Below are 25,863 nucleotides of genomic sequence, written 5' to 3'. Positions count from 1 at the left end.
TGCCCCCGTATTTTGCGTGCTTCAACATCTTCCCTCGAACTCCCTTTCCACTCTTTCAACACTCCCATTCGCCCCACTCCAGGCCGATGCTGAAGGCTCATTATTAGGGTATCCTTTACCCATCCGCTCCCTGCTTTCCTGAACAACCAACCTTAATACCGCGGCAGCACCCATTGAGTCCCTTCCCTTTTGGGCGGGGTGGCGGCACAAATTACTATCCACCTCGAAAGGGTGAGGTGGAGGAGGGTGTAATTCTTCATTCTGTTTTTTTTCGGCGGGAGTTTTATCTCAAGGAATGAAATATTTTGAGGCAATTAGGTTTCATATGGATTTAGATTTTGAAAATAGGTCGCAAGATTTTGAAATTAGTCAAAGCTCTCGCTGCGTCGTGGAGAAATTTAGTTCTTCCAGGAATGATTTCTGAGGTAGTACATGTCAGGAGCAACGCTTCAGAATCTGTCCTGGGGATTAAAATGAATTTCATACATTTTTCACGCTTTTTATGTAGAGATTAATGCTCTCAATGAAGTATTTTTTCATATCTAATTTAACATCAGGAGCATGTTAATGATTTTTAAAATTTCATTATGTTTTCTATATTTACAATACCGTTACTGAAATAATCCCTGATGATTTAATTTAAGAATAATTAACAATCACTATTTTTGTTCAACTATATGTCGTACTCTTGGCATGCCCATCGTTTCTATTGAGTATATACGAATTCAATCCAAAGAATATATTGAAATAAATGTGTACCGATTGATATTAGGAGTCAAATGATGAAATAATTCTTATTATGATTGAAACAGTATTTCTTAGTAGTAGTGAGAAATTTTTTTTCAACGCCATAGGCTTCGACTGAGTCGTCTTTAATTCCTTATGATGTTTGATCGTAACTAAAAAACTGGAGGATGTTATTTTTATGAAAAAAATCTTCGATTCTATCTAAAAAATTAAAATTTATTTAGTTAACAATGGTTATTGTACAAATACTGTGCAAATCTATTTTATATTTTTTTACATTTCATTGAGTCGATCTATATAAGCCCATGTCGGAAATACAGGTACACTTAAATGATTCTGTATTTCAATTATTGAATTGTCAATCCATGCTCAAAGTTTTTTGTACCTTAATGCGAATGAGGATGCCTACTAGTATAACTTCTGAATCTAAAAGCTTACCTTTCCACTAAATAATCAGATGAAGATATTATAATTAAAAACGTACCATGCTAAAATCGATATTTCATGTATACGTTGAAAGCATGCGTTAATCCTTGCAGTGTACAAATTTTACATCAATTTATTATTTAATATATCGAACCTTGAGTTGTATAGGATTAGCCAAAATTCAGTGGCACATGGGAATTGCCAATGAAGTTAATTATAAGTTATAATAACCTTTTTTACGTTATCGCAGAATATAACTCCACATCCTCAACAGTTGGTGGTTCGGTTAAGAATAATCGATGCATTAGATTATCTGAGCGTTAGTTGTTTAATGTTTATGCCACGATTTGATTAAATTTATCGTGTAAATATCTCAAACAAGGCGCAAGCTTTCTTATGGTACATAATAAACTTACATTTATGAATTGGGTTGTGGGCAATGTGTCTGGTTTTCCTTGAGGTTGAAACATAAATTGTCAATTGGAGAATACCTATTAAATATATTGTTTTACAATTTCAAACAAATATAAATATATGTACCTATATAGCATTTTTATAGTGGCTGTAATAATTTTTGAAGGAATATAATATTTTATAACCAAAGGAATGCTATACGTATGCGACTTACTCACTATATTAGAATATGTTACTGAAATTCAATTCTATATGAGGAAATTGTGTTCTATATTGAATCTGCCAGTCATGTAGGAGGAAAGAAGTTATTAAATTAATTCGCTGAATGCTGGACAAGTTTTTCTACGGCTATTCTGTCTTTGCTGTGATATTCGAAAATATGACGTGAAACCCAGAGTATTTCGTAATGGAATTGAATGTCTTCCCTTTACTGTTCCACTATCCTCTGAAGTATGTTTTCTGTTTATAATTTAGCCTCTGTGCCTTGAATTGATATAACAGTAGAAAGCTTATATCATACAGTTTCAGGAACAGATTTCTTATTTAAATTAATACACGCTTCATGAATAGGGAGTTTTACTCTACGAATCCTGAATCCAAGTAATCTTTCGAAGTTGTTTTGTTAAATTTTGGAATCATACGTATCTTCTTTGTAATAATAGTCATTTTTTGTCAATAGTCGTTTTAGCTAGGTGAGAGTGAGCCCCATATTTCGCTGGTCCGTTCATGTCTAACTTGTAAAATCACCTTATTTCCTCATGATAATAAAATTTCATCATTAATATTCAATTTCATCGCGCCATCAATGTCGCTATCTGTAAACCTGAATAAAAATAAATTATATCATTTTGAGTGAACTTCAATTCCGTTATTTCAAACTTTCCCAAATTTTAAATTCCTTCGTCAAAATTGTCCACTTTCGTCTGTACATAAATACACTTAAAGAAGTTAAAAAACAATTTATAATGTGATTTGGCAGAAATAGATTGGAAAAAAACGTTAAATGTAGCTCCGTGGGCTAGAAAGTGGCTCTTTTAGTAGTTATTTTGGAAATAGTTTGGCCGATATTACGTTATGCATGTCGTTGATTCAAAAAAACGTAATGAAGGCTGAAAATGTTGAAACATCAACGTTGTCCGTGTAGTTCCCGGGTAGTCGCTCTCTTTTCAGCTGGGCAAAAAGAGCGTGACGAATGTTTCTACTTTTGTTTATTCCTCATTTAACGGCTTTCAAAATAAAACGCCTCCGGAAATTCTTTTTAGCGTTTATTCGCTGGAGCGTGCCCCAATTGTGACTAATAAATCGGTGAGCGGTGTTCCCTTGGTTATTTTGCAGATCGCCCGGAGAGGTCGTCATTCGGGGAATTCGTGATCCACGTCCTCTCTCTTTCTCTCTCTCTCTCTCTCTCTCTCTCTCTCTCTCTCCCAGCGCGAGGGATTCATTTCGGCCGGCGTGCCTGCGGCTGTAAAAGCGCCGACTTATTTTATGGTGTGCGTCCCCTTTTTCCCCTTTTGTTTCCGCCGATAGCCACGGGGTGAGGGCAGGCAGAGTGAAGCAATCGAGTATTTGTCTTTCCCCTTTCTCTTTATTTGTTTCGGTTCATTTTGGATAATTTTCCATGGTCTATGCAAGTTCTGTTCTCAATTAATTAGGCATAATGCCTATTCAATCGGAACAGTAAAGTCAATAGTGTGTTATCCTTTCTGATATTATGGCCGTAAATCCACTTTTCTGGTCGGTACTGAGCAGATCGTGATCGAGTTCTGAAAATCGTCATTTCTGGATTTTACTGAAACCAACTGTGTTGAAAAAAAAATATCTATCCAATTACTGGAATGTTTCATAGTGCATATGTTTCATAAAAATTTTAAAATAGCATGAGAATAGAGTCAATCTCGATGTAAAATGCATAAATATATCGTTTAATATTTGAATTGAGAAGTAGCTTCCGATTACGCGTCCTGCGGCTACAACAAGAGGACCCCTATTCCAGAAATAATTGTTTTCTTCCATTGGACGTGACGTAGTTTTTTTAAGCAATACAAAAGTATTGATGACTGACCTTAATGCTTCCTCTAATCTCGCCTTGTGGGAAAAAATGAATCTTAAATGTAAAAGTAATTTTATTTCCATCTTTTGATAAAACTTCTCAGATATTCAACGCACGGAAAATTTGCTACTTCGTACTGAGCTCATATCCAGGATTTCTTAAATATTCAAGAAGCTCACACTCGGTGTTCATTTAGTTTCCTGATAAGCTTTTGACTTTCCTCCTAATATTTTACCGTTTTTCAAAGTTGCCCATAGATTTAAAAGTTTTCGAGTGGAAGGATAAACTCTTGGATCATGTTTCACTTTAGGAATGTACATTATGTATACCAATCTGACGGAGGGATGGAGATTAAGAGAGAGATGCAGTATTTATATATATATATATATATATATATATATATATATATATATATATATATATATATATATATACATATATAATAATTACGTACAAAATTACGTAGGGATGAATGGGGTAAGTTAATTAATTCGCTAAGGAAATATTAAAGAGGAAATTTTGTGAGAAGTATTTTCTCTCCTTAGTCTATTTTTTTCCGGGAGAGAGGGAAGTTTTTTTTCCTTCATGGATCTCCTTCTCCCCATCTCCTCTTTCCAGTCTTGTCCTGAAAACTTTTATCTTTTTTTTATCTCATCCTCCCCCACCTTCCCAGCTTTTTTGGTCTTTCCCAACACTCGCATACCCTCCTTTACTTTTCCCTTTATCCCCCCTCCTACCTACTCTCCTTCCTCTATTCTCAATCTCCTTCCCGCGAACAGGCCTCCTTTCTCATCTGCATCCCATAATTTGTTTTGGTCTTCGCTGAATATTTAATCTTGGAAACGGCTTCCCTTGTTCCCTTGTTTTCCATTTATTCTTTAATTTTTATCGAGATTCACTTTAGTTCTTCTCCTTTCATTTCTCCTTACTTTTTTCCCTCACTTGCTGTCCCCACAGATACAATGACCCCAGACGTATCCGTATTAGTCGCCCAAGTGTGATATCGTCTTGCCACCTTGAGGGATTTTTTGTTGCAAGTATTTTGTCCAGCACCTTTGTCACGGTCTTTGTCACTCTTTGTTGTTCCATCAAGTGCTTTAAGCGAAACACCGGCGAAAAATGATAAAACTGTTGGTCATAACTAAAGAAAATAAGGAATATGATGTCAATCACTATCCGGATGGTTCCGTTTAATTGTGAGAATTTAATTAGAAATATGATGCCTTCTTGGAAGAAAACCTTAAAAAAACCCCACGGCTTTCAATCTCTGCCTTGGTCTTTTCTCATAAGCTGTATTTTATTTTCTAAATTTGAAGCTTTCAGGTGAGTTATGAGGGAAATTAAAAGATGATTTTAATTTACCACTGGTATAATTTGTCATTTTCTTGTTTTCATAAGAGTAAGGCTGTCGTTACCAAAAAGAAATCCAAAAGCATCATCAAGTGAAGTTGAGTGGTTTATTGTGTAAAGAAATTCCTTTTCAAGATAGAATTCTTGCTTCTGAAAATAAGTCGTATTTTTCTGGATAGTATGAATGCATGATAATTTGAAAAGGCCACGTTAAGTTCTTGAGAGATACTATTCAGACACTAAGAAAACTTATGCGAAAAGATCAGAGATACAGCTAATTCTAACCTAGCATTTAATTCGTAACAATTCATTTACATTCAATTATTATAAAAATGAGTTTAATGTCGCACATTTACATACTGAACGAAAACTCTTTTGAAATGACATTTCATGTTTTGCCTACAGTCCGTAAGTTCTCGTTGACATGATAAAATTAGGCTTTTCTTTATTTGACTAGGGTGTTTTTCTCTTGGTCACTTGTGCTGTTTTATCTCTTTAAATATTCTTTGGGATATTGGAATATACGGAAATAATCACTGATTAAGAATGATACCATACGAAATAAATAGAATAATTATGAGGTTGTAATTTCTGCTGTTGATTTATGATATTTATTTTAAAAGCCACCTTTTATAATTACCAGAGTTTTAGGGGATAACTTGTGTACAATGGGCGTATGTCGGTTCTAATGAAATTGCATTAGTTATAATATATTCTTTGGTGGTATAAATATGTCAAAGGTCCTTTTTGGCGGGGAAAATCAATGGTATTGAAATAAAAATGAGTAACCCTTAAAATGAGATATAATATACCTCTCGAAAACTTTTACCAATTTTGTTTTACCACGTTTGTTTGTTGTAATTTACATTACATAATAAATGATTGTATATACGATAAAGATCCTTCTATTTATGCAGCGAATGCAATTTATTTGAGTTTATTTTATAATCATTAACATAGCCATTTATAATCAAAAATTATTTTTTCATCATAGAAGAATTTCATTTTCTGCATTATATTTCCTTTTGCGCTTTGAAACAATCCGATATGTAGTGTTGCAACTGATAGGTGCGAATGAACCTTTAATTAATTCCACTACCTGATATATAAGCTTTTTAACCGTTTACCCTTTCAGATTGGCTGCTCTGGAAATTCACTCTCACACAGGCAATCTGTTTGATTGAAAAAAATCTGTTCCATGGCGCCATTAGCACGAGATTAAACATTTGGAAACACAGTCTCTATCCCAGCGTATTCCCAGTTGACAACGGGGTCACATTTTCCTCGGATCGAAACACTTGAAATGCAACTAATGGAGGACCCTTACGCGACCCAGTAATCTTCGAGGACGATTTGAGGGGAAGGCAGAGCATGTTAGTGAAGGAAAAAGAAAGAGAAAGAAAACCTTTTGGCAGCTCTTAGCAGCTTCGCTCATCACATCCGGTCGGATCGCTCCGTAAAGCTAACGGCTCGCGCTGACGTCAGCAATTTGTCTCACCCCATTTGCTCCGCCCCGCGCCTAATCCAAAGAATGTTAAAAAGGAAGTGGCTGCGTGGTGGGAGGCATGTATTGGTCAGGGGAGAGTTTTGTGAATTCCGCGCTATTTGGCGCTCAGTTTATCGCCACCCTGTTTCTCTCCACTTCCCTCCTGCCCCATAATCCACCCTTCCGCATTTAGCACCCACCCTTTCCGGGCGCTATTTTATCGCGCCCTCTACTGTCGATTTTTTTTCGTCGGTCTCCCTCGATCTCTCCCTTTCATCTTCTCTCTAGTTCTCTCTCATCCTACTGTTCCATTTTATTTCCTTGGCTTTTCGAAAGTCAAGCTTCCTCTGTGATTGAGTCCGCTCCGGAGTAAAATGCCGGCACCCTTTGGCTACCAAAGAAATTTTGATCGAGTGGTTGGCATCCCGTGAGTGTGCGGGATAGTGTTATAGTGTCTCTTTGACTTTCGACCTTTTGTGACTCCGCGAACTTGAGGTTCGTTTTTCCCTTTTATTCTCCCCTTTGTCTTTTGCTCTGGTTCATTTCTCTTTGTAGGTTTACGATTATTATTATTTTCATTCCTATCCTTCCTCAAATATTCAAATCAAGGAATGAGAATTAGTGGTTAGGCAGGCGACCGGTAGCTGAGGTCATTTGCGCCATTATCGAAGGATAGGTGATGGATGAAGAATTGAGGGAAACCCGACGTCGGCATTAACCCACTCTTAACGAAAGGCTCCAAGGGGTCCGCAGCTTAACGCCCGAACGGGCAAACGGCGTACTCGCTTAAAGTGTCCTCAAGATAGTACCTCAAGTGGGGATCGAAATAACACTGAAAAATATCTTCCGCGGCCGGGATTCAAATGTGGGCCCTCTAAGGTAGGAAGCTTGAACGTTAGCCACCGTAACATCCCGATCCCCTGGAAGAACGACAATCGGAAACAGACTTTCCTTTCGGTGAATTTTTTTTTGTAAAAGACTTGCTGTAGGTATTGGACATCCATCAGAGAAAGTGTTTGAACCCTAGTTTTGGGGGAAAGTAACTCGGAACAAGTGAAGATGTAATGAGTATCACCTGACCATTCCTTTAAATTTGCAATATTAAGACAATATAAAATCTGTCTTAAAAGAATCGTGACTCCATAAGAGAGACCGTAGGCAAATTTTATAAAAATTTAGAGGAGAGTTGCTATCTCGCTTTTGTTTGGCCATATTCGGAATATTAGGCTCTTTTTATTCCATTGGAAAAAGCCTTAATTATAGAATTAGGTTATTATCAAAGAGAGCATACTCTTTCTTCCAAAAATGAACTAGAGAAAAAAGTGGGCTTCATTAAATAGATTTGCATGGACGTTCCTCCACTCAGGGAGAGGGAAAGCCAGACTTTTAGATAGACCCAACATTGGATACTTTTTTTATATTAAATGAACAATTATTATGATACCGCATTAAATCTAAGAGTATAAATGAGATCGTCCGTGTAATTTATGAAGACTGTGTTTCTTCTTTTGTGCAACTTCCTAAGACGGGTATTAATTCGCTTAACCTTCTCTGTCCCCGGCATTCTTTTCATTTGCTAAATATATCTTCTTCCCATTATGCCCGTCAACATGCCTCCCCTACGAATGTCTGTAACCTTGTATGTACGGTATTTCGTCACAACATCTTCTTCCTTTAAAAGTCCCAAAATTTCAGAGTTTAAAAGGACGCCTCGGTAGATTAAGTGGCTAAAGCACTCGAGCGGATATTTAGGGATCTGGGTTCGAATCCCAGTCAAGGCGAATGATTTTTACACTCTGAAATTGTTGCATTGAAATGCCTCCCCTATTTCTTCTTTTTCCTCTTTTACCTTTACATAAAGCTTCTTGCCCCATTTCTCTTTTAAATTTTCAATTAATGATTTTCCTCTGTAAACAGTCCCTTCTTGATATGACTCCCAGCCGTTATTTTTACTTTTTGTTGTATTTTCCAACCAACTCTCCTCCAACTCCTTCTTTCTCACTCTGTCACATTATTATTTTCTAGGGTTCTAGATAAACTTACCAGGACAATTTTAACGTATTTCTTTCTTGTCTATTGGTTTTTCATGGGTGTGTCAAAGAGAAAAATGACTCCAAACAATACATTTTGGGAATGTTTTTCTAAACTTCGCTGGTAGTTACTCACTGAACCTTTCTAATTTCCACCTGTCCTTTTTGAAGCATGCATCGCATATCATCTGTGCAGACAATTATTCAAGGTAATAATACATCCTAGGTACTTAAAAGATATCAAAAAGTTCCTTTCTGGTAAAAAAATATTTAAATACACGTATCTACCGAGCTTCTTTAACAATACTCGAAACTTTTATTTTATTTGTATTTTAATTCCAAGTTAATGTCTTATTGTTCCCATCAAGCAACTATTACCATCATCACTTATAGCTCCGTACCTATTTATCGTGTTACAGTCTGGCCTTTGGCAAATATTGTAGTCTTGATGTTGTTTCCTCCTATTATTTCGATTTTTTAGCGAAAATATCTAAAGTGTGTGTGTACAGGTATATGGTGACCGAATGAGTATTTTTATCTTATTGATTGCCTGATATTCCCATTCACTATTTTCTTAACCTCTAATTTTAAGAATATTTTTTTGTCCCCAAAAGATTCCCTGTTTGATCAGAAATCTTTCCAGACAATAAGCTAGTCCTTCGACAACTCCAGAAGTATGCTAAGCATGAAATACTTTTTGTAAACAGCTATAATAGAGATATGCCTACTATTTTGGATATTCACGCATATGTTTCCTTGGACAACGGACTCATCAGGTGGTCCTATCTAAAAATGCAAAAAAGAGGTTGTATTTCTTCTATGTGTCATTCATTAGGCCTATTTAGCTATACTTCATATTCGTAGAACCTCTTCGCTTTTATTCGGCATTCGTATGTTTGTTGTTTCTGAATTTCATATCCCTATCCCTTGATCCGTATCACTCACGGTGCATGTGCGTGTTATTAAATATCATGTTAGTTCCAACCTTAGGTGCGTCAAAGAACTGTAAATATAATTTATAAGTCATTGTATGTAGAAGAAAATGGACTTTATGGTCATAAAACATTAGTGAGCATAACGATATCATTCTAATGATCACCATATTTTTGGGTGCTTTGCAATGAACTCCATTAAATTTTTCAATGAATGAAGGCGAAAATTAACCGTTGATAGATTTGTACACTTGGTGCATATGTATGAATAGCTAAAATTATACACCATATTATTATGACAAATGGATATCATCATAATTTTATGAATGGTATAAGAAATAAATTGCGTATTTGAGGTCATACAAACGCTTCGAAACAGAGCTATGAGAAGTCATGACTAATGAATTTTCACCGCTAAATATACGACGAAGTATTTGTAAATATCTATTTTCGAATATTTATCCATATGTAATGATAATATCAGAGAAACTCCAATGATCGCCTCAGTTAGCCACGTCTTTCGGCCAAGTAAAATTGATTAATCGGTCGAGGTGAAAAATTCATCTCATCGCTCTCAGACTAGAGGATGGATAATCGTCACAAACTTTGTCACGTAGCTTTTATGAAAAGTTAGGCATTCACTTTTCATTATAAAGATTGATACATTGTTACACTGCAAATTTTTCGTTATAACGTTCGAATCCGACTCAGCTGGTGTATATTTCAATCATTTCACATTCCGTGAACATATCTCTGCATTGGGATTCCCAATGCGAGCCGTCGGCCAGGAATGGCGCTCCATTACTCACGAGTGGACCTTACATTTGTGATGTGCGGCACACTTTTGATTCGAGTGCACTTCACGGTAAATCATTACCTTTAATTTCGCAGAGTCGTGCGTTCCCCCATGCTGTTTGCTATGCCATTACGATAGAGCCAAATGCAGGCTGTTTTAATCAAACTGGATTGAACATCCAACGGGTTTCCACATAATAAGATATCTTGTGTTTTTTCCTTCTGAAAATTATATGTCTTTTTTGGTTAATTACCGTGTAATTTTGAATGTTCGATGATACATGCACGTATTCTAACACTTTGGTTTGTTGCCTCGAGTTTTCCTATGTGAATGTCCGAATACGTGATGGTTTATCGTATGAAAACTCACATCACTACGTAGCCAAATTATTCATCTGCAGTGCAGATTAATCTTGTATGTGCATTAACATTTGACTACTCTCTACTATTAGTCAATTATCCACTATTGAGACGTCTGCGCACGTGGAAAAGCTCGAGATCAGGGGACTAACATGAAAACCGTTTTCCGCATTTACTGATGCCCTTTAAACTGCTTGAAGTATTACTCCGGGGTAATGGTGATTTGAATGCCATTGAATTCAGAAAAATATTCAAGGCACGAGGGAAGGAAATAGTTATACCGACTTCGGAAATTGATCCCCCATGGAGAGAACAAGCTACTGTCACAGAAGGAGTACGGCTTGGAAGATGATGATACAGCGCTTTTTGTGAATCAAGCTTTAGGATAGATACGTAAAAAGGTCTTTTCAAGCGCAGCCCGCGGCTTCACGAAACTTTCTGTTGCATATAATATCACAGTTTAGATGCTAGGGGCATCCAAAGGCCTCAATCCAAATTAAAATCAGTACTCTCTGTAATTAGCAAGTCCAAAGGGAGAGACCAGGAAATCATAGCATAGGGAGATAATGCCTATCCAGGCCAAAAAACTTTAAAGTATCCTAATGTATTCATCGTAGGAGAATAATCTTTCTGCTGTCTATGAGGTTGAGAAAGCTATGGTTATACGAGGAGATACTTATCGTAGAAGAATAAGGCCATTGAATAATGCATTGTCAAATAAGTAACACAAATTCTGTTAGTAGTTTCAACCCTGAATCGCTTATCACTAAATATACCCATACTCAAGTATCCTCCAACCATTATCTCCTTAATTTATCTTCATTTAAATAAAATAAAAGACATTTATTTAAGATAATTTGTCATCATTATGTTTGAAATTCACACACAGAGCTTGTAGAGAGTTACAGTTTCTTGCTCTCCTATGGTTTTCCATAATGCACTAGTGCCCAAAGGAATGAAAAATAAGTTTATATGCGAGAGTCACTAAATATTTAAACCAATTATCTTCCAGATTTCTTTCAAACAAACACAGTTTCTCCTTGTACAAAACTATTGTTTTTCTGGCATAAAATTCACCCACACTTGCATAATTTCAGGAGTCTCATACGTGATCCGGTAAGTCGAAAGTTCGATCAGTAAAGATTATATACGCTTGAAATGCGCATTTGATTTTCGAAAATATGCAAATTAAAATGCATCCCTGGCTAACGGAATTTTCGGTACGCATGAGAATTTACCCTCCTTCTCCGTTGTGCGAACGCTTGTCGGGGTTTCCGATCCCCCATCACCCACGCACCTCGTTAATACCCCTCCTTCCCAACACCCCCCCGCCCAATGCTCCAATCCAATCGTGGACGATGTTCTGGTAATCACGATTCCCGTTGTAATTAACAGGACGTTGCAGTGGCAGCCAGAGTACGTGTGTCAAAAGTTGGCATCCGATTTGACCAACTGGCTATGAATTCCTTGCGACAGAAATTGCCAGAGGCTTTTTAATTTTTAAGTTGGGATTTGAGAAGAAAAGTAAGCATTGTTATAATCACTAGCAAAATTTTAACCCGTTCGTCACTGAGTATAGATTTCACAGAGTTATTTCATGGGATGAATAAAAATAACTAGTCATAGATATTAAACTCAAAAATAATTTTTCAAACGAGAAACAAGTGAAACGCTTTAAAAAATTGTATTATTTTCTTTTCTGATGTATCTGTCGCAATTAATATTGTATTTTTTCAATATTAACGTGGTTTATGCCGTAAATTTACTACTTCACTTAAATTGGTTCCAAATTTCATCTTTTTCAATTATTCCACTCTATATGAAACCATTTTTTGGCTTATTTCCTCACGATGTGTGTAATGGAAATCATGAGGATAGCTTGAATTTCAGCTTTACATGAATTCAAATTAAACCGGAATAATTTCCTGCTCAATACAGAGGAATACGGTAGGTGCATATGAATTAAGTGCTGAGTAATTCCCTTCGTGAGAATATTGGCAATGAAACATCACAAACAATACCATTTTAAGATATTTTAAAAATTAATTCGGATTATTCAGGAAGTACGCAATTGTGTCCGCATTTGCCTGTACCATTTACTCTAATTAAGTTTGTCCACAGCTGAATCATATTACCACTCAAATTTATCTTTTTAAAGTCCACTTTAATGATGATATCTGTATGATGTGTTTCAAACCCGCAATCTTTTAGCCTTAGATATCGATTGCGTTAACTACGGTAATAATGACGTTGACGTAATACTGGATAAACTCGATGGGCTCCCGTGGATGTTTTCCGAAGAAACAACTCCAAAGCCACTCCTCTTCGAGCTCCTTCAAATCTAAAATTGATTGTCATTTCGATCAATACTCTACTAGACCTCTGGATTGCAGCAATCGCTGTTTGAATTTTGCAGTTTTATTTGAAAAGAGCGGACGATAAAGGACTCCAGCAGTTGTCATGCTGATACAATTTTCAATCAACGCCGTTACATTTTTTTATACATCTCATGTTAAACAAGTGACATAAAAAGGATATCAGACCATTTCACCCTTCGCCTTTCATTTAGGAGGCATGATACAAACGGGAACAAAGGAAAACTCACGAAGAGTCCAAGGTAGTCCAATAAAATGATATTAGGCTTCGTGGGATTCGTGATTCATGGGATTTATGTCATACTTTGGTTTTATTTAAAAAAAAAGAGGAATCAGAATTGAATTTTTGACGAATCCGTTTCAAAATTATCAAATTGTCATAAAACTGTAAAATTAAATCTGCGCAGAGGTTTATTTGTTTGGCAGGTTATGAAAAGTTGACGCTATATTTTCTGAATCTTCTTCCTAGCAGTCGCGACTGTCATAATCCAAGGGGATATGCTAAATATTATGATAAAATTTTACAGCCTTGGCTTAGATTTTAAAATACATTATTTGATTTAGCGTAAAAATGTAGTTTCACCACGACTATTTTCCAAAGTATTTCTAAGGAGGAGCTATAGAGACCATGTTATTTCAACTCATCAATCATATTCCATAAGAAAAAATTCAGTAAAGTGTGAATGCAGCAGTAGCACTTTGTCATACATTAATTAAGGTATTCTCTTCTCTAACCATTTGTAATGGTATTACTTAACTTTCGTGTGGAAGTTTCTCACTAATGTTTAAAGATTTAGCTTTGAGTGACATATTGAAAACCTGTAGCAAGGGACAAATTTTATCAGCCATCTTTAAACGTCAGAACTGGTGAGTAATAAAGTAGATTTCAACGAATCGGCACAAAAGAAGTTTTAAAACCTAAAAAAGTACGGTTTAAGGGATTTTTGGCGTAAATTTTGCATTGAGAAATAACTCACTTATAGAATATTGAAATCTCATGTTTTATATGGAAATTTGGTTGAATTTTTCATGATTGTAATGTAAAATGGGAGCAGGGGGCCATAGAATGAATCCACAGAATTCAAGGATCATTGAAAAATATGAGTTTTGCTCTTTTTGTCAATATTTAATAGGCAATTTGTGTTTGATCATAAATATTTTAATATTGGAAATACTAACATGATTTCTATCAGATATTAAAAAGATACTAGAGTTTTATCGAAGTGATTGCAGCTTAAGATATAAATATTTAATGTAATTAGATACACTTTTTCAAAGTATTTCGCGTGTTTAATTTCAGCGCAATATATTAATCTATTGCTTATTAATGCAGCTATTACTGCTGCAGGTGAGTGGCTATAAATGCTTACATCTAAAAAGGATGAACAGGGATAAGCATTGTTTCTCTCCATGAAGAAAACGACTTACATGTTAAAACATTGAGAAATTTAAACATTTTATTGATTTTTGATTATTTCATATTACTGAGTATTTCGTATTACTGAGTTTAAAAGATAGTTCAAGATGTTTAATCACGTAATCTTCACCATGAAGATTTGCTTGAAGAATGCATCGTATAGGTATATACGATGCATTCTTCAAGCAAGCACGCAAGCAAGCAAGCACGCATAGGATAGGATTTCATCGAGCTCTTCTTGTGGTACCATTAGTAATAACTTTTATTTGGCAAACTGTTATGAATGTTAATGAAACCTTAAGATTGATTGCATTGGTAGAAGTTTCAGGTGCCCAGAAAATATAATTTTGCCGATAATACCAAACTAAAACCATTTTGAAATATATTCTTCACGGAGTGCAAACAATTCATAACAATGTTTTCGTTTTATTTTCAGACATCGAGTGATGGAAACACAACGACGAGTACTCTGTCTATGGTTGCAACAAAAGAAGACGCCGGAAAGTTTTTGACGTGCAAGTCCGAGAACCCAATTCTCTCTACGGAGCCTCTGGAGGATACCTGGACACTGGAGATCCAATGTGAGTAGATTACATTTTAACTTACACTAATTAACATGATTTTTTATAGGTCACATTCAGAAATAGGAATAAATATTTATAGGTATAGATTTTCGTTCATATGAAGTGTCCCACATGGGCTATATCCAGAAAAATTCGTTTCCTAGAATTTTACTTCGTAGTACATTGATCTGTTAAAAAGTAATGGTGAAGAAATCTTTTCCTGAGAACGTTTAATCTCCTTGAACGAGCATTTAGTACTTTGTTAAATAGGTTTAATTTCGAAAATGGAGTATGGAGATTAATACCTTAGCTTCATTAATGAAGGAGTGATAGGAAGTATGTTTCTCTACGGGCATCAATCAAGGGGCAGTAATGAAATAAAACAATACCATAGATGTACATCAGCCAAGGAATTCTCTGTATTCCATACCAGTTACCGGAAGTTATCGTTCACTCTCAGAAATACCTCCTGATCTATTAAATTTATTTGCAATTTCATGGAAGAATTAATCAGTGTGCCCTCACTTTTCATTCACTTCTACATCGTTCACTCATGTCAAAAAAAGAACACATTAAGAGTGGTCTCCTTTTTGAGGATCTTTGGGCATTACTCTTAGACCCTTTTGCTTTCCACTCTCGTGGGAAAAATCTCCCTTCAAGTTAAGCAATAGCGTTTCCCATTTTTAACGATGACCGTGGTCCAAACCTTCCGGCCGAGATTTATAAAAATGTCCGTCTCTCCGTTCAATTGCGCAACGCGCTCCGCCGCGAAACCGGTGCCCCCACTCCTCCGCACTGAGGGAGACGTATGGTAACACTCGGGGGAACATGACACGGTCAGGTTGGGCCACTGGAAAAAATCGAGTCCATTTACAACGGGGCTCCGGTTCCCCCAGGAAAGTTGAACGAGTGGAGGGTCTGGAGACCCCCGAGTCCCCAGCTAGCTGGCCCGTCCGCGCCAACCCGCGTTCCCCCGATTTCATCCTTCGCACGGCGTAATAGTTCCGATGGTCCGTCCGCCAAATTGACCACACCATGTGGGAATGTAGGATCGAGGTTCCCACACCTTCAGCGTTTTCGTTTTATATTTCTATTCCCAAATCGCTGGGGAAGGAGGTCCTCTAGTGGGCTGCTTCCGACCATGCCTTATCAATTTCATCTCCGCTGGATAGAGCGGTGAACGTCGCCTATTCCAACTTGGTAGGTGAATCGGATGGATTTTATGGATGTGCGCCTCGTCCCATGAGTATCACTGGGAGAAGACCCTTCCTGACCTTCCCCACATCCATCTAGGTGCTTTATATACCATCTTCTATTCAACTCGTTTGGTAGCAGTTGGTAGCAAAGTTACAGTATTGGTAAAACGTATCTGGTAAAATATGCTCACAGTCATGACTTGCGTGCATTCATGAAAATTATTGTACTAGTGTTTATATATTTCTCCATTTGAGACCGTACTAGTCATTTCTGCAGCAATAGTAGTTTGGTAGTAGCAGTAGTTGGGAGGCAACCGACAGCTGAGGTCATTTGCGCCATTATGGATGAAGGGTGGAAAGGAACCCGGATTCCGCATTAGCCTACTCTTATCGAAAGGCGCCAAGGGGTCCGCAGCGTGCAGTCCAATCCGACGGACGGCGTTCTCACTAAAAGTGCCCTCCACAAAGCACCTGAAGTAGGGATTGGGATACCACTGAAAATTACCTACCGCCGCCGGGATTCGAACCCGGGCCCTCTGGGTGGGAAGCCAGTGCGTTAGCCACCGCACCATCCCGGTCTCGTCATAAATATATATCCATATATTAGTGCGATAACCTCACCGTATTAATTTAAGTGTCCATTGAGTTGCCAGTCTAATAGCTAAGTAGACGTCTACCTGTTGATTGTGACACCCTTCACCTTAGTAGCGAATTAGATCATTTCTAATAACTTCACGTTTTCCAGTTTACTAAAGTAGCTCTTTTGGTAAGTAAAGAGTCTTTAAGTTTTTTTAAACCTCGGGACAACGATTCATTCTAAAATATATTTCTTTTCTCCTGTTTGCACCCATGGAACCCTATACTAATATTTTTTTAATCAAAAGATAAAACTTACCCCCAAAGTATCGCATTTTTCAATGAATATTATGGTGAAACGTTTTATTTTCTGTCTTGACGAAACCTGAATTTTGAAAATCTCGTATTTGAATCTGCAAATAAAGTAATACGGTGCGATATTTCTTCCTCTTCAGAATGACAGTACTATAAGAGGATTCAAGAAGATTGACGAGAGGTTTGAAAAGATTCTTCCACCCATTGCCTTGTGACACTCAATTATATTATGGTTTTAATCTTGACCCGTGTGTTGAGAAAATCAAACGAACAAAATAAGGTATTTTATGTAACATTCTCTTGTATTCCTACGCTTTATATTCCCTTTATATAATTATAAAAAGAGAAAGTTCTTCCTGAATCCCTGCGCCTTAAAACTGCTTTGAAAGGTAACAAGTTCTTTTTTGAAAAGTGATATACTTATTATTATAATTCGTTCATAGTCGTTCATTCCAATAAACCTGGCGTTTAAGAGTGTCATTTTACGGCCCCTACGGCAATTTTGTTCTATGCGTCACGTGAACATTGCCTTGTTTGCCCTAAACTACGAGGGTCATCCGGAAAGTAGTACCCGTTCGTGAAATAAAGACACAAAAGTAAATATTAACAAACATAAAAAATTTTATTTGAAAGAGGATACTTTAAACTACTTCTCAACATAATCTCCAAGCAAATTAAGGAATTTGTCATAACGTATGACAAGTTTCTGGATTCCTGCTGCATAGTCCTTCGCCGCCAGCTCATTGAGATACGCGAGGGACCCATCTTGCACAAATTTTTGCATAATGCAGATGGTGTTTAACAATTTCATGAACAATTGTTCGAGAAACATTGGGAAAATGCTCACAGATGTCATCAATTGTGACGCGCCGATCGTTCCTCACGAATTCGTCAACTGAGCTCACCAGTTGGTCTGTAATGACAGACGGTCTCCCCGAACGCTCATCGTCGTGTGTGTTCCCCCTCCCCATGTTGAAGTTGCGACACCACCGCCGAACAGACGACTCGTCCATTACATTGTCTCCATACACCTCCTTTAATTGGCGATGAATATCACATGGGCGAACGTTTCTTGCATTGAGGAATTTAATCACTGCCCTCTCTTCACAACTGGCGGCGTTCTCAATTTTTTTAAACATTGTAAACAATCACAGAAACAACACAGGCAATGCTAGCGTCACGCAACTTGGCTCAGAGAAGGCAGACAAGCCACTGAAGCTATCTGACCTCGTCCAGCGGCTACTCGCGTCGTCAGCACTTCATGCGGCACGAACGGGTACTACTTTCCGGATGACCCTCGTTTTACCTCCTTCATTTCCTTTTACCCCCTATATGCAATCACGTCGTCTTTAAAGCTTATTCTCTTCCTTTCTTTTGTTTTAAAATTAAATTTATATTGGAGAATAATTTTCATTTTTTTATTAAGGTTCTCAATACATAATATGGTTCTCGGTCGTTAGTATTTTACGTAATTTTCAATCAACCCCCTTGGAAACTTTAATCCAAACATGGTTAAGGGTATTAATTGCTTGTGACATAGACAGAAATGAGGTAACTTATAACACACAAATACTTAGGACTTATCTCACCTCTATGCTCTCATTTGTTAAAGATTTTACCGGGCTACTTTAATTATAATAGGTTTCAAGAAGTGTTTGACAAGCAGACAGTAATAAAGCAATAAAATGAAAAGGTATTGAATTTCCCATTCCAAATTTATGGTTAAATATTTGGCACCAATCTAATAAAAAAATAATTCAGGTATTAGATAAATCCTAAATAGATAGATTTTTATAAAACTTAAATAATAAAATTGTGTGACGAGACCAAAAGACAAAGTTGTATGGGTGCCTTTCCAGTGACGGAGAGATCCAGCGGGAATAAAATATTTTAGAAAGATAACTCGACATTCGAGTTTACTTTCAAACTTTATTTCCTACTTTCGAGGGAAACATCAGCATTCAACATTACATTGACCGTTCAAAATACCCAGGCTATGTAATAATTATCGACCATTAAATCAAAATAATGATTCTTATCTTTTGTAATACGCAATCAGCGCCTGGCCAAGATTAAAGAGAAAATTATTTTTGAACGAAAGACCTAGTTGTCCAGCGCACCCTTCACATTTAAAGGTCGGAGTTGAATAGCTTCTTTCACGTGAAGTCTTAGCGGTTTCAGTATGTAGAGGAGTCGATGTGGAAATAATAATAGTTAATGACGTTAGGAATGAAACAGAAGGAGCAATAAGATCCAACAAAATCATTTGACAAGAGCATTATGAAAGATGAGATTATATCAATTTTCGTGACATGCCAGTTTCATTTAAAAGTCGTCGTCATTTGTGTAGTGAATGTTCGCAACTAAGTACTTCTCCGTTTATTCATCTCATTTGTTCCGTATTTTATTCAATATTCCGATCAGTCAACTTGCTGGCACGAAAAGGTGGATATTGCGGTTGTATTAACACTATCGCGTTTGACCTTGTTAAAACCCGAGTAGACAAATAATTCCATATGGAATTGTTGAATGAAAATTTAGGATAAAAAATCATTTCACTTCCTCTGAAGTAGAGTCTTCACTACACAAAACTTCTCCATTGATGAAAGGTTTCCTTATCGAAATAGATTTATTTAGTTATTATGCATTTATTGAAAAATGTCATTTAGTCAAATATAAAAAAAAACAGTCAAAAGGCTGTAATTAAATATTTTAGAAATAAATGCTCATACCTTACTATTATTAAGCAAACAGAGTTCCGCAGTTGATGACGTCTTTCGAAGCGTTTCCATTACTTATTGCCGTATATTATGCCATAAACTAATGGACGACGTGCGGGTTACAAGTTTAAATACATTGTTGTTGGGGTTGAGGAGCAGGACTATTCTTTCCATTATTAGTATATAAGCATCATAAGCCTGAAATAGTAAATTACTCTTAATGCTCTTTTTCTTTCATATCTTATGAGGTTTTCCTCTCATTCCCAGTAGGTTTTCCCGAATTTCACCGAAAATTATTACCAGTTTCATTAAGTCGCAGTTTTAATTTCATCATTCAAATGGAATCAATATTTGTCAGGCTAATGCGAAAGGAATTTAGATGTTAACCTTTTTCAGGTACATTTTATCATTTGCTGTCTATCTTTCCGGGATGACCTTGCACATGCTTTCCCGGAAGTTCCATCATAAAAATGCGTCATCCCGACTTCTGCTAGCTCGCCGTTAACTCCGCTGCAGCGTCAAGATTCGTTTTTAGTGTGTCCCATGTCTAGTCCCTTTGCCCTTCTAGTCTTTTCCCTTATCGTTGAGTTCTAATCCTTTCTTTTTTCCGTTCTTAAACCTGGCCCTTCCATTGCTTCCGCTCCTTTGTCCTCAAGTCCAGAAATCCCGTGTCCTTTTGTCCAGCCAGCCGTATTCCTTGCTGGCGGCGTATTTCCGTTCGCCATTTTAAAGAAACGAAAAAGAAGCGCCTATAAAATAAAGTTGTGCTCTTTCCCATCCCTTGGCTACCGCCCCTCGTGCCCGGAGACTTTTCCTACAAGGACACACTCGTGTTTTATCCAGTCATTTTTATACTCCTCCGTGTCGCATTCCGTCGCATTTTTACTTCAGCTCCCGATCCATAAACGTGATCATTTTCTTTAATTTATTTTTTTTCTGTTTCAGCTCCCTTAGTTTTCGATACGTTCAGTATGATTTCTGCTGCATCTTTATGTGTTACTTTATTTGTTCTCGAATCACGAGGTTTTCAGGAGTAGGCCGTTGAGAAGGAGAGAGAAGATACGTGATTTCTAGTTTAAAGGGGAATAAGAGGGCGCTGGCTGAGCGGCAGGGGGGTGGAATTGATGAAAAAAAAGGAGCTGGAGAACGAATTCTGGTCGTAGTCTACGCCTGTGATTGGTTGTTCTGATGTCGACGGAGTGACGTCTTCCTCCTCGCTCCCTTTGCCGATCGTCAATTTTTTTTGTACCTCCATTCGAAGGACATGGGGTTGCTTCGCCCAGTCGCCGTCGGTTTTGGCTCTGGGTAAAAAAAAAGCGAATGGGGAATATCGGAAAGGAAGCTTGAGAATCAAGTAGAACGATATCACATGTGGAGGGATACAGATAATTTTTATTGTTGGTTCAGGGCCATTCTTTTTTTTCGACCCTCCCCTTAAGCGTGTGGTGCTGAAAAGCCATCCCTATGGAAATCGAGTAAAGTATGCTTGGTCATGGCACGTTGAAGTGATGATTTGACCGAAACGGGGTGGCTTATTTTTCCGGATACCTCTTTTCCTCTTATATCGTCGCCTTTGAAATTGTAGTAACTTCGGATAGCGCGTATAATATAGGGAATAGACATCATTGGCCGTGGGTCAGGTGCACCCGTATTTTCATTTTTGTGAATAGTTATTTTCAATACTAAATGCTCGTTATTTTCCGATACGCCACAAAAGATTTTACTTTTTGAAACTGATGTGGTCATTCGAAAGTGGTAACGTGCAACGATAAAATTTAATCCAACCAATTTTTAGGCCATTTAAATACAAATCTACGAAAGAAATGCTAGGCAGGGAAGAAAATACTAAGCATTGAACGAGGTTAAATGTAGATCTAGATTATAGACCTAGATTAGTAACGCACGTTCTCTGAAAATGACTACTGAAAGGCACAATTATGTTTAGATGCGTAGGTCGCTTTTATTTTGTAGCTATGGAAATTATTCTAGATTACCATCAAATTCATATTTGTATATCCTCTTATTACTTTCAAAACTTAAAAGCAAAAGTAATCTGTTGTAAATAATAATTATTTTGAATAATGGCTACAATTTTAAGACTAATATGTAAAATATACGTAATGAATCAGTCTTCACCGATATTAATAGATAATATCCAGGATAATTAAAATATGAACAAAATTTTGTCAGTGATAAAAACTTTTTTATGGTCTATCATACTCAGTGGATAATATTTAGCTCGCTAGCTCCCCTATGATTGAAAATAAAAGAGGACATTGTTTCCGAACCTCTGACCGGAAAATATGCATCAGCGTGTCCAAATATACATGATGATTTATTACAGATATTTTGAGAAATTTTTTCTACATCAAGGGAGTTCCGTCATTATTATTGACGGGAAATAAGGACGTATTCAGCAAACAAATGAAGAGCTGATATTATGGGACAATTCTTTATCAGTTTTATTTGTCAAAAAATATATGCAAGGCACCCGTATAATATATCATTAATGCAATAAGAGCATATTTTATCGTATCCAGACATACCCGTTGAAGATAAAAGATGTGCCTCTTCGTCATTTAACGCCTCTACTGCTAATTATAGTATATACGGCTCCTATATTTATCGCTCGAAGCATAGATTTTTTCCTATTAATTTAAAAATTATCCGCATTTTCGAAAAATTATTTGCGCGTCAATGGAATACTAGAAAATTGAATTTCAAATTAACGAAACGTAGTGCCTTAAATGTGGACAGAGTATATAGAAGGCATGAAGAGTGAATGCATACTATATCTTTCCGTGAGGGATGTTCTCATTTTTGGCGGCGTGAATTTCAATGCTTCTGCTACTCTTGCGAAAGACTTTGGCTCTTATATGCAACAAACTCGGTCGGCGAGCACTAAGACGTCCAAAAAATTATTTTAAAGTCGTCCGAAATCTTGCACTCTCGGTGAGACTTCGAGTAAAGAGTTATTGCCTTGGAGGAGAAATAAGGAGAAGATAAACTTCCCACCGTTGGAGCGTTTGGCCGCATTTCCCACTGTTCCCTTTTCATATTCCGTACACATACACACAAACAGAGCTCTCCCGTTCTCCCCCCTTCCCCCCCAAAAAAACAGGCATCCGTTGTGCAAAAAAATCTATTCTCTCCCTCCGCCTCAAAAAGTAGTTCGTGAGTCAGCCGCTCACAACTTCCCGAGCGTATGAGTGAGATATGTGTCCCGCAGCACCGAAACCGGAAGTCTCCCGCCATTCCGTCTCGGTGACTCCTCCTCCCTACGCCATCGTATCCTTTGCCGCCACATTTCGTCGAACAGTTGACTGTAGAAAAATATGGCGGCGCAGACAAAACGGACCAAAGGCAATATTCAGGCCCACGTGAAGAAGGAAGAACTATGGTGATTCCGGGATTTTTTTAGCGAAGGAGAATGGTAATGGGTTAAAAATCATAAAGTAAATTGTTGAGGGTCACATTCACCCTCAGGGCTTACGTTTATGATCGCATCCCCCCAAACGTCCATTCCTCTCTCTTCCTGCGCCACTTCATCCCAATGTGAAGATCATGGCAGTGGGCATTGTTCCTTGGCAGACCGCGATATTTTTTTTCTACGAAGGGCATCCTTGAACTCAATTCATTAATGGGCTATTTATGGTGCTTATCATTCGGCGTATTTTTAGGCCACAATATGTTTTATTATTTAAATGGTGTAGAACAAATTGAAGTTCTGGAATAATAAGTGTGAAAACCACATACACAAATTGCTCGCGTGAAGCACATGTGCGATTACTATCTGATTATTTTAGGAAACTTAGCATTCTTTCAGTCTTGCTCAATATAAATGAAAGAATGAAAGCGTTGTGACTTTATTTTTACACGATGCTTTCCTGAGTACTTAATTCCCTAAAATAAGATGCACAGCCTCCTTGCATTCGTCCACTTAATATTAAATGATACATTTTAAATGAGAAATAGATACTTACCACGAAATACGTCAGAGTCAACTGTAACATCTTAATATATATACATTCACATATATATATATATATATATTTTTTTTTTTATGGTTATATATATATTTTTTTTATGGTTATATATATATATATATATATATATATATATATGTATATATTAATACCCATATAAATATATGGGTCGCCGTAGTCGAGGGGGTAGAGCGTTGGACGGCCGACCGGAGAGGCCCGGATTCGATTCTTGGGCGAGGCACTCTGGGCACCTGCAGCTCCACCCAAGCGATGTGATTTTTCGGGTACCAGGTCTTACTGGGAAACCACAACCGACATAGGGAAAGGAACTGGCCCCCCTAATCTGATGTGTGAATTTCACACGCCGTCGGGCTTAGTACTGGGTGAACTCTACCATCACCTACCAAACCGGCCTTCGGGTTGATTACTGTGTTTATGGTTTATGGTTATACATACATATATATATATATATATATATATATATATATATATAGTAAAATTCACTTTCTTAACTAAACCACTTAGTTGGGAGATTTATTTTCGTGGTGTGGGAATAGGAATGTGAAGTTCTCAAATCAGGCTTATTTCAGTAATCTCGGAAAAGAGCATTTTGACGCATATTCACACTTATTGTCAACTTTTATCGCTCTCCTATGGTGCTAATGATAAATACAGCAAGGAATGGAAGGTGGGATCGCCATTGTTATAATTTCATAAAAATTCAAGGAAGCCATATAGCGGGGTAAGAAATTTCATCTGCTTGCCGCCTCCGAATGATTTCTCCAAACGTTTAACCTAATCGTGTGTGTTTTCTGAAAGGCGTGGCACATAATATAAAACAACATTCGCAGCCGCTGAGACGACGTCAACGCCTCAGAAATAGTTTCCCACATTTTTGCAGCCGGAACATTTCCTGACATGCTTATTGTCTTCCTTGTTCCATTTACCTTTATTCTGTCACCGTCAATTTTCTCGCATAAGAGAAAACCCTTCAATACCTGCAGGAGAAAAAAGAGGAAACCCAGCAGCCGCATTCTCCGCGAACAAGAGACTGAAGGGGAAATAAAGGAGACCCCTTCGCATCCTATAAAAAATACGATACGCTGATCTCTTCTGCTCATGCGCCCATGACACGGACATAGATGTACGCACGCACTCCTGCAGCCACACACACGCACTCACATAAGATCGCACGAATTCCTTTCTTTAATAAAGAAATCACTTTAGGCCCTCGCGTCTTCCACAACAAATCCGGAGATCTCTCTCTTTCTTTCGCTCTCCTCAATTTTTATCCTTTTACTTACGAAATTCTTCCCTTACTCCGTCCCATTCCTTTCTGCCACCCTCGCCGGTGACGTATCCGTCTCTCCATTCTGTCTCATTCCTTTCCTCTAAAACGACACGCACACAAAATTTTATGAAAATATTCTCCACTCTTTCCTCTCCACCTCCTCTGAATTTTATTTTTTTACTTCTCCTCTTTCTCCTTCCTACCAACTCTTCCGTTCTCCTTTCCGTCTCTCTCGTGGGTGTCATGGAACCATTCAGAGATCCGTTCTTTCGGTCAAAAACTGAAAAGGTTTTACGCGGGTGTGGGTTACTTCAATTTATTGCATCAATGCCTCGTTCTGAATGATTCCTCTACTTTCTCTTTTCCTTTTGATAATCTTTGGAGAGTTTCAACACCCATCTGTCGTGAACTGGCTAGTGCGACAGCCATTAAGGTAGCAAATTATCATTTTATACCGAAAAATGTCACATAAATAACTGAAATTTTGCAACAAAAATGGGCCGTTAATATGCGCTTCACCTTTTTCATAAACATCGCGAAAGTGATGCAATGGCTTTTGGGCAACACAGCAATGGCACAGTTTTTTTAGAAGTAGCCAGTGAGCAGTTCAAAAACTTTGCTTTTCAAATTCATAAATTTGTTTGGTTTTTATTCTTTATCACTTTTGGCAAATGTCATTTTATAACTCCAAGTGCATCTATCATTACTGCGAAAAGTTGGCTTGCTGTCGGTTTCTTCTACAAAAAATGGTTTGAAGCACAAAGTTTGAGCTTGGCACCTGTCACATCAATACTATTACTAATGAAATCGAATATCGTGATTGAAACAATATGT

General features: G+C 37.3%; 1 protein-coding gene across 1 annotated transcript in view; it reads left to right on the top strand.

Moving 5' to 3' along the window:
- side-VII (sidestep VII) overlaps positions 1 to 25,863 on the top strand; it is a 1,496,071-nt gene that overhangs the window by 1,227,264 nt on the left and 242,944 nt on the right. The window contains exon 7 of the mRNA XM_071598053.1: positions 14,819 to 14,963. Within this exon, the coding sequence (XP_071454154.1) occupies positions 14,819 to 14,963 (145 nt within the window). The remainder of the gene's footprint in view (positions 1 to 14,818; positions 14,964 to 25,863) is intronic.

This window comes from Hetaerina americana, unplaced genomic scaffold (assembly GCF_022747635.1).
Source record: "Hetaerina americana unplaced genomic scaffold, ioHetAmer1.1.p SCAF_9, whole genome shotgun sequence".
In the NCBI taxonomy this organism is placed as follows: domain Eukaryota; kingdom Metazoa; phylum Arthropoda; class Insecta; order Odonata; family Calopterygidae; genus Hetaerina; species Hetaerina americana.
Note: the sequence above shows the minus strand (reverse complement) of the source record. Positions and strands in the feature narration are given on the sequence as shown.